General features: G+C 29.5%; 1 protein-coding gene across 1 annotated transcript; it reads left to right on the top strand.

Annotated features, from left to right (window-relative positions):
* The first annotated feature begins 8,111 nt into the window (after positions 1 to 8,111).
* On the top strand, positions 8,112 to 10,650 carry LOC114178870 (B3 domain-containing transcription factor LEC2). The gene is made up of 6 exons (XM_028064994.1): positions 8,112 to 8,603; positions 8,908 to 8,982; positions 9,316 to 9,416; positions 9,495 to 9,541; positions 9,634 to 9,707; positions 9,976 to 10,650. The coding sequence occupies exons 1-6, from the start codon at positions 8,112 to 8,114 to the stop codon at positions 10,390 to 10,392; spliced, it is 1,206 nt and encodes a 401-aa protein (XP_027920795.1). The 3' UTR covers positions 10,393 to 10,650.
* The last annotated feature ends 220 nt before the right edge of the window (positions 10,651 to 10,870 follow it).

Raw genomic sequence — 10,870 nt, forward strand, 5'->3', positions numbered from 1 at the left:
TTTGCATTCACATGTAAAGATTTGCAAGAGGGAGAAAGAACTAATTTGCGGGATGAGTTCAATATTCCATCTCGTTGATGGGAAGAGATTTGGGGAAAGAATTTTTTTTTACAATATTATCCCCATTGAATCTGTTTTGTGAATAATTAGTGAAAACAATACACACACACATTGATATATCAATTTCAGAAAACAAAGAATCGATTTCATATTAGAATGTAAAGTAAATATTATTTGTTATTTAATTTTCATTAAATAAATTTTCTCTAATTATTATTTCTTTGAATACAATAATAATAATAATAATAATAATATTATTATTATTATTAAATAATAATTTATATAATAATAATAATATTAAATAATAATTTATATTATATTAATAATAATAATAATAACAATAAATACTAAATCTAATAATAATATATTAATTTTAACTATAAGGGCAAAATTGTAATATTACATTTTAATCTATCAAAACTTTATTTCTTCTATATCACATCATTCAAATTACTCACATAGTTTTACAAACTTTACCTCTAAATTCATTCTCAAATCCCTTCAAAAAAATAACACACACTTCACACTCTAATCCACTCAAATCCATCATCTCACTCTCCCTCAAATTAATCTTCACAAGTGAACCCACTCTTAAACTTGAATCTAACAATTCAAGTTAAGAATCAGGCGAAAAGGTTGGAAACTCCCAACATAAAGAAAAAAATCCTAATCGTAGAAGACTACACTTTTAATTTTATTCATGTTTGTGCAACTAACAAAACTAAATCGGTTTAAACAAGGTTAAATTATGCCTTTAATTCTATATTTTATATAAAATATCAATTTGGTCCATTTTTTTATGTGTATCAATTTGATCTATTTTTTTTATGTATATCAATTTGGTTCTATTTTGAAAATTTTGATACAATTAGACTATTTGCATTAATATTGTATTAACAATGTTCAGGAGGTACCAAATTAGTTCGTGATTTTTTTGATATTTTTTTAATTTATAAAAAAATAATAAATTATCACGTATCCAATTGATGCTGTAGTGGCAATATGATATGGCAGTTACAATGTCACATGTCGCTAGGTATCATGGACTCCGTCTCACTTTGGACCTCATATTTTTATTTTGTCTCAAATTTAGCTCCAATTTTTTCTAAAGTTGAGTAATTTCACCCCTTTCCAGATTGAAACAAAATTTAAATTTTATATAAAGGTTATACAAATATTTTTATTAAAATTGATATTTTATTCCAACTGTTATTTTTATTAAATATTATTAACAAGATTAAATTTATTTAAATTTATATTTCAAATTGAACTTTATTTAAAATTATTTACAAATTTTAAATATATTTGTTTTTAATTGTTATAGAACTGTTTAATATTATTTTTAAGTTTTACATTTGAATTTATATAATGGTTATTTTTAAACTAACTCAAACATTTATGTAGAAATTATTGAATCTTACGTATTTTAAAAATATACAATTAGTTGAAATATAAATTCAAATAAAAAGATATTAAAGTATGATATAATAAAATATCAATACAACTAGGGGTGGGCAAAAAATCTAATTTTCTTGATCCAATCCACTTTTGCTCCAATCCAATCCATTTATAATCCATTTTATTAAAAATCTAATCCATTTAATGGATCTAGATTTCAATCTAATCTATATTTTATATATTTTATGGATTGGATATCCATTTTATAAATCAAGATTTTTAAATAGGGATAATCCAAAAAATCCAATCCAAATTTTCAATTTAAATTTTTAGTTAGGTTAGACTAAAGGTTGAGATGGACTATGCTAAATTCAGACTAGGACGGGCCTTGCTCGACGACCTATACGGATCGGGCAGGCCCGACGACCATAAGAGGTTGGGCGGGCCTAAAGATATGAACGGGCTAGGCGGGCCCGACAAATTGAACAAGTCGATCGGGCCCAACGATCCGGGAAATTCGAGTGAGCCCGATGAACCGAACGGGCCAAGCGGGCTGGAAGACCTGAACGGGCCAAGCGGGCCCGATGACCCGAATGGCTCAAGCGAGCTCGAAGAACCGAACGGGTCAGGCAAGCCCGAAGACCCGAACGGGTCAGGCGAGCCCAAAGACGAGTCAGGCGGACACGAAGACCCGAAAGGGTCATGCAGACCCGAAGACCCAAACGGACCAGGTAGGACCAATGACGAAAACAGGTCAGGCTGCCTAAAGACCCGAACGAGTCAGGAAGGCCCAAAGACCCGGATGAGCCCGATGACCCGGACGTGCCCGACGACCTGAAGACCTGGATGGGGCGGACGACCTGGACGGGCCCGACGACCCAGACAGGCTCGACGACCCGGACGGGTCTAACGACCTACATGGGCCTTACGACCCGGATGGGCACGACGACACGAACGGGCCGGACGACCCGGATGGGCTGAACGACCCGGGCGATCCTGACGGACCTGACGACTCAAATGACCCAAATGGGCCCGACGACCCAGACGAGCCTGACGACCTACACGGGCCCTACGACCCAGATGGCACGATGACACGAACGAGCGCGTCGACCCGGATGGGCCTTACGACCCAGACGGGCTCGACCTCCTAGACGGGGCCTACGACCTGGACGGGCCCGACGACCCAAACAGGCTTGAAGACCCAGACCAGACGACTCTAACGTGTCTGACTACCCGATTGGGCCCAACTGTTTGGACGGGTCTGTTCGGGTCGTCTGGCCCGTCCGTGTCATCGGGCTCATTCGGGTCGTCCAGCCCGTTCACGTCGTCTAGCTTGTTTGTGTTGTCGGGCCCGTCCGGGTTGTTCGGCCCGTCCGGGTCGTCGAGCCCGTCCGGGTCGTCGGTCTCATCCGGGTCATCTAGGTCATCCGGGCCTGAGTGACACAAGTTTTAAAAAATTCAATTTAAATTTATTTTATAAAAAATGGATTCTGGATTTTGAACTTGATCTAAATATTTGGATTGGATTTAAATCTTGATCCAAATATTTGGATCTGGATTTAAAAAAAATCCAAACTACTTTTGCTAAAGAAATGGATTTGGGTCAAAAATATAATCCAATTATTTGGATATAAAATGGATGTGGATTGGATCATTAAAAATCCAATCCATGCCCACCCCTAAATACAACTAAAGTTTGATGTAAAATACAAATTTTATTAGAGTTGAAAAAGTTAATAAATTTATCTAATTTTATGAAATACAATCGATAAACAAGTTTAACATATTTGTTAGTCAAAATTAATTTTAACTTTTTTTATGTTAACAACTTAAAAAAAGTAAATAAAATTTAGTGTAAAATATAAATTTAAATAAACTTAATTTTTTAATAAAAAATATCAATTTTAATAAAAATATTTGTTGTACTCTTTATATAAAAATTAAATTTGATATTAATTTTGAAAGATACAAACATTATTAGAAATTCACATATTACATGGGATTTTTCTTGCAAATTTGTTAAAAAAAATTGCAAGAAAAGATTTTTTCTGTCATTTTTTCTAAGAATTTTAATTGACAGATAATTCTTTCTTGCGTAATCATTTTCTACAAAATTAAAAAAATTGCAAATTTAACCTTCAAACAACTAAATTACTTAATTGGTTAGCTACTTAGAATGCTAACAAAGGTTTGAAAAAACTATGAGAATGCTAACTCGTGACTAGTGTCTTTAGAGCACTAGTTAAAAAATAATTAAAATGTGCATTGATTTCACCATTTTTATGTATTTAAATCAAAATAATATAAATGTATTTAACAGATTTTATAAAGACAACACTATCCTTTGAAATTTTTAAGCAATAACTGATACAAATTAAGCACTTTGAAATTTCTAAGGTCTCTATTAAAAGTTTAGGTAATTATTTTTTTTATATTGCTAGTTTATGTATTTATAATTAATAAATTCAAATATTAAAATATTATATGTTTGTTGGGATTTGGTTAAGATAATAGGAACATTGCAAAAAAGTTATCGAGAAGGTAGATAAAGGAAATTAAATGAAGTATCAAATTTAAATTGATATTTTAATTATTAATTTTTTTTGTAAACTTTTTAGATGTTTAACACAATTTTTTGTTGGTTTTTCTATTAATTTAGATTTTTTATGTTTATTTATAATTTTATTTTTAGTAATATTAAAATACAATTATTTTATTATTTAATTATTTTCTAACTTTATTATTGAGGATTAAATAAAATATTAAATATAGTTGTAACACTTATGATCATTTTTGTCTTTTAAATAAAATAAAATTACTTTAATGATTATGATGTCAGATTTTATTTAATATCACACTTAATTATGAACTTTTATAAGATTCAATGCATATTAATTATTCTTAACCAGTGTCTTCAAGACACTAGTTAGTAAAACCCATAAAACTAAAACAAAAGTTAGACGTGTAGGATAAGTGGCATCACTACATGTATCATACTCTATTGAAATCATTAATGACATCATAAAAGAGTTTTCCTTTTGTAATTACTACACATGTCAAACTTTATTGAGATAATTGACGTTTAAAATTCTCTTTATTTATAGTGTATTTATTTATTTAGATGCTACTAATATTTAAAAATAAAAGTATTCATGTATTCATGTTTTTAGATATGACGGAGTACTTTATGTTATATATAGTTTACAATTTATAACCATATACAATTTCAGTTAATAATCAGTGTCTTTAGGGTACTAGTTAGTAAAATTCATACAACTATAACAAAAGTTAGACGTGTAGGATAAGTGTCATTACTACATGTGTCATACTTTATTGAAATCATTAATGACATTATAAAAGAGTTTTTCTTTAATTACTACACATGTAGAACTTAATCGAGATAATTGACATTTAAAATTCTCTTTATTTATAGTGTATTTATTTATTTAGATGCTACTAATATTTAAATTTAAGAGTATTAATGTATTCATATTTTTCGATATGATGGAGTACTTTATGTTATATATAGTTTACAATTTATAATAATATACAATTTCAGCAAATAAATTGTTTTTATTTAATTTTAATAATATTTTTAAGTCACAATATAAAATTAATAATACAGATACAAATGTAAAAAAGAAATCGATTTAAAAAAACTAATTAGAGAAAAAGAAAAAGAAAACTACTAAATAATCGGAAGAAACTCCATACATATTAAAAATAACAGTAGTCTACCATCTGCGCATAATTAAGCTGTAAGTATTCAAAGTTTCTGATTCTATATAATTACATTTTTTATTATAATATAAATTTAATACAAATGAATAAAATCACGTAAATAATAAAATTATATATATATATATATATATATATATATATATATATATATATATATATATATATATATATATATATATATATATATATATATATATATATATATATATATATATATATATATATATATATATATATAACAATGTGATAACAAATGTGGAGAGAATACGTGTTTGAGTAATTAGGATTTAAGCAAACACCTTTAATTTTAATTTTAAATTTTCTATTTGTTTCAGAAAATATAAAAAACGCTAATGTACATTAAATAACACAAACGCCATTTAATTAAATATTCAGTTTCTATTCTAATATGATATAAAAAATATAAGAACATACTCAATTACTTTGTTATAAATGAACAAATTTTTATTTAACAACAAATATTAATTGACCTTTTATTCTAAAATGGCGATGCCAATTCTAACTATTCTTTTATCCTGCTATCATTTATGTGTCGTAAAAGCTTGTGTTTCCATTTATTTCCTCAAGGTTTTACACACTTAATTTTAAACTACGGATTAATATACAATTTAATTGTTCATTTTTTTTTAATTATCAACTTTGTTTTACTTATTGAAGTGAATTCATCTCAGCTGTTGAGTATTGTTATTTTATTCGCTTTGTTTGAAGCGTGTAATAGGTTCTTTAGTTTTTTATTCCTAACATTTATTAGTTTACACTTCTAGAAAATTTCATTATAATTATATATCATTTATTTGTTTTAATCTAATATAAAAGTTGAATTATACTTTTTAATCATTTTAACTTTCAATTATATTCAGTTTGGTCTTTTATTTTTAGTTAGTTTTCATCATATTTATTAAATTTAACACAAAAAGTTAAATTAATTGTTTTTATTTTCAATATTTGTTTAACTTAAATATTAAATTGTGAGTTAAATTGCATAAAAAGAAGAAAAAAAAGATAACAAGGTGGGTGGAGAAAGAAGAGAAAAAATGGAAGAAGGAAAATTCAACATGGTTTGGTGGAAGTGGAGTTGGAAGGGAAGGGAGGAAAATGAAGGATGAAGCATAATATAATGCATAGAGGTGTTGGAGATTTATAAAGTTTAATGATCAATATATTTATAAAATTATTCATGTATACTAAGTATGTGCATCATCAACACTTAATATATAAATATAAAGAGAAAGTAAAAATAATAGGTTTATAAGTTATAGGGTAATGATACACACATACTTTATTTTATCTAAACCTATTATATAATTGTTTTTTGGTGTCCATGAATAATTTTCTGAGTTATATGATGTGATGAAAAAAAAAGACACACAAACAAGTGTATAATAGATATAGATAAAATGAAATATGTGTATCATTAATATATATATATATATATATATATATATATATATATATATATATATAATTAAATTATAAAATATATAATTTTAAAATCAAATTTTATGAGAAGTTAATCTTGAAATATATTCTCTAAAAAAGTATGAGTTTATATAATTTTTTGGTCAAAGAAATAAATGATACTCCTTTATTTTTATAGCTATTAACAGTTAAAAAGAGATGTGGTTTTATGGTAGCTTTAAATTACCATTATACTGAAATTATTAACAAAGTTAATTCTAAATTAAATGAATATCTTTAATTAATTTTAAAAACATAAATAATATTACGTTGAACATTTGGAAGATAATAAAAAAAGTAAAATATAAGTAAAGAATAAAACATTATAATTATAGTTCAGCTTTTATAAAATAAATAGCACTATATGCTAATTTCAATCATTATATTTTCAAAAGTAATGATAGATGTATACTCATTATTTTCAAACACCTAACACTTGTTATCCTTTTTTTTTTTTTTTATATCCTTATATGTCACCTACTGATTTTCTTTTTCTTTGCAAATAGTTTTCAAAAGTTTAGGATAAACCCCACAAGCCTTAATTTTATGTATTATACTTCACATAGGAGGAACTATTTTTAGAATTCTTTTTCATGTGCAATAAAAGCTATAATTAAAATATATATTTTTGTAGTTTTACTCAATTAATGTGTATCAATTTTTTCGCTAGCTCAAATTTGTCTTTTTTTGAATTTTTTTTCTCACTTTATGCTCTTAGAACCTCTTTCTTAGTTGGCAAACAACATATGCTGAGTTGTTTCATGAAACTCCTAGCCCCACACCTCCAAGACAACCACAGCAAAATCAAAACCTAAAAAATTTACCTCACCATTTCCTTTTACTACCATCTCTTTCTATAACTGATATTCAACTTTCTCGACACACTCACTCTACAAAACAAAGGACGCACACTGTTTTTTTTTTTTTTTAATTAATTTATTTAATTACATTTTATCATCATATGAAAACAAGGGTGTTTTATACAGAATTTGTAACTTTGCAAGGTGACGAGAACTTTACGAGACCATAACGCTCGCTTGAACTGCGATTGATGCTCTAGAAGAAGAACAATTTTCCAATCTTGTTTTCTTCTGCTGCATCTCTCTCTCAGCACATCCACTTTTTGAGTTTGAACAAATGTTTATATGTGGTTTTTCTTCCTACATTTCGCTTCATTTACAACAAGGATTTGCATTCCAATGCCACAACGTTTCCTCCACCTGTCACCTTTTTCACCCCATTGGGCAAATTTCTCTCTTTCCTCTCTTGTTACCGTGTGTTTCGTTTTTTTCTTCATTCACTGCCATCGTCTCATGCTTTTTCCACACTCCTTTCTGCTTCCTTCACAGGTATAAAAGCCCTACGCACCCTCACTCCCATTTCACTCAACACACAAACAAAGAACCCTCAAATTCAGCCTCTTTGTTTCAAGAATGGACAACTTTCATGTGCCGTTTTCAGCAACCACCACCAACCCACTAATCCCTAATGTCTCTACTTCGAACGTAAGAATCCCTGCTCAACAAAACATGGCAGAACTAACAAATTTTAACGTCCCTGTTCAAAAAACTGGAGAAGGTGGCTTTCCTGATCCTTATTTCGCTCCATATAATCAAAACATGCAGTTCCAACAAATGAATCAATATCCTTTGCATACCCTTCCGACAGGACAACCTAGTGCAATTCGTGGACCACCAAATTCTGAAGTTCAAGTTCAAGCCTCTGTGGGACCATTGACTAGCAAAGTTGCCAGGGACAAAAGGAAACAAGTAAGACAGAAAAGTAAGAGTGTTGCTCCTACGGCTCCTTCGATTCCAACCAAAGGGACAGCAAAGGAAAAACCTGTTTCTGGACGAGGATCAGATGGAAAACTCACTGCCAAGAAAGATAAAACTATCACTATTTTTTGCACCCCAGATGGGAAGGTAACTGGTCCTTCTTCATTGATTTCAAGGTTTTCTGAAATTACCATTCGATACATATTAAACCTAGCTTTTTTAAGAGTTTGCCTTTCAAAGAAAATTAAGAGATGATGAATCATCTTAATTGTTTTTATTTTGGAAACAATTATCAAAGTTTTATAAGTTTAAAGCAGAAAAATAATTATTAAACATGCAGTTATTTAAAACAAACATGTGAGTTCGAGATCAAACATTCCTAATATGGGGTTTTCTCTTTTTGGTGTTTCATCTATATATATATTTTTTAATTATGCCTATCTGAATGCAGATGTTAGAGGAAGTTTTCACAAAGCAGTTGAAGAATAGTGACGTTAGTGCCCTAGGTCGCATTGTGCTCCCAAAGGTAAGGTTTTCTATTTTCTCAATTATCATTTTGGTTTTCTTTATGTTTATTCTAAGAAAGATGAATCATTGACGAAATAAGAAACCTGATCTATGCTCCAAGTTGCCTCAACATTCTTGAAATGGAAATTTTCTATTTTAAATATATATAATTTTAATGTTGTCTCTAAAAACATCTTTTTAATTAATTCTCTAACCTTCTATCAATTGTTTTATATTTTCTTCATAAAGAATCAGGAAAACTTGTGGGAAAATATAATATTATTCTTCATTTACATGATGCAATGCCTTCAACTTTTGCCTTCTGATTATGAAATATACATATGTTAAATAGAGGGAGGTTGAGGCCAAGCTTCCACCATTGACAGACAAGGAAGGGAAGGATATCATGGTCAAGGATGTTTATTCTGGGAAGATGTGGACCTTGAAATACAAGTAAATTTCTTTTGCAATTTATTATTGGATATCTCTTTCATTTTCAAAGTTATTAAATATATGTTGCTGATTAAACAGATATTGGTCTAATAACAGAAGTAGAATGTATGTTCTTGAAAGTGCAGGTAAAATTTCATTTTTTTTTTCTTTCTAACTTCTGCAACAGTCTTGATTTTGGCATCATAGAAAATAATTACTTGCCAATCCAATGTAACAGGGGAGTTAGTGAACCATTATGAGCTACAACTGGGAGATTTTATAACCATTTTCACGGACGAAAGGAAAAATCTGGTTAGTTTTGCATCCTTTGCACATTATTTAGTGAACAATTATTGTTTACCATATATTAGGGGGATGAGAGTTCACACAATATGCTCATGAAATTTTGAACTAAAACTACATGTTATTTTAAGGTAGAACAAAAGAAAAACCAATTAATATTCTAAACTTGTTTCTACACAAATAAAGTAAAAATAGGGCATGGGTGAGAAGTAATTTGCAGATTTGTACAATGTTTATTTATCTGTCTCATATGAACCATTTTTTTGAGAGGAAGCAGTATGTGTGGGCTAGAAAAAACAAAAATGTGGAAGCACCGGTGTGCTTGTCAAACATGGAAAGCTCGAAAACATCCGAGACAGACAACCTTAACGACATGAAATCTACATATGAAGATGCATATATGGAATTTCTCACAAAGCTGAACCGTAAGAAAGAAGCTGATGCTAAAAGGCTTTTGAATTCACTCAATGCTGGTGGAAGTTCTTCAAGTGGAGCAAAATCAGATGTGAATATAGCACACCATGATCAATTGTCGAACACTGCTGGGAAAGGGGCACCAAGCCAAACAACTGCAGAAGCCACAGCACCAGCACCAACAACACCCCTTGATGGCAATAACATGCCGATAAGTGATGAAGATGTCTATGGGGGCCTTGACAACATCTTTGAAATTGAGAATAGTTCATGGTTTTGAATCAAACTTTTGATAACTTGAAAGATTACAAGATATGGCCTTATCCAAACTATGATCGCTATATTTAAGAGATATGGTAGATGTGTTTAGTTGTATGCAAACCTTGTGTTCTTGCATTTCGTTTCTTATTATGTTTAATGGTGTCAGTGGGATAATAGAGACAAATGTTAGATATATATGTTACGACATTCAACCTTGTATTGTTGTGTGTCATTATGTGGTATATTTATTTCTATGTATGAGATGGTGGAGAGAAAATGTGTGAGGAGAGACAAACTAAAATTTCAACTGTGATGTTCCTTGCATATTCAAACTGTGATGTTCCTTGTTATATTCAAACTGTGATGTTCCTTGTTGCTTGTTGTGTTCAATGGTACGTGAAAGAAAAGTTGTAAGAAATACATTGAATTTTTTAAGAGGGTAAATCTTTTATTTATATGATTTCTTTTCAATCAAATAAAAAATATATTGTTATCAA

The sequence above is a fragment of the Vigna unguiculata genome, chromosome 3 (assembly GCF_004118075.2).
Source record: "Vigna unguiculata cultivar IT97K-499-35 chromosome 3, ASM411807v1, whole genome shotgun sequence".
In the NCBI taxonomy this organism is placed as follows: domain Eukaryota; kingdom Viridiplantae; phylum Streptophyta; class Magnoliopsida; order Fabales; family Fabaceae; genus Vigna; species Vigna unguiculata.

Bases quoted from the DNA above. Each gene is read 5' to 3' on its own strand.
- LOC114178870 (XM_028064994.1), top strand. From the start codon at position 8,112: ATGGACAACTTTCATGTGCCGTTTTCAGCAACCACCACCAACCCACTA. The intron at 8,983-9,315 runs GTAAGGTTTTCT...TATGTTAAATAG, and splicing joins GTCGCATTGTGCTCCCAAAG to AGGGAGGTTGAGGCCAAGCT. The intron at 9,708-9,975 runs GTTAGTTTTGCA...GAGAGGAAGCAG, and splicing joins CGGACGAAAGGAAAAATCTG to TATGTGTGGGCTAGAAAAAA.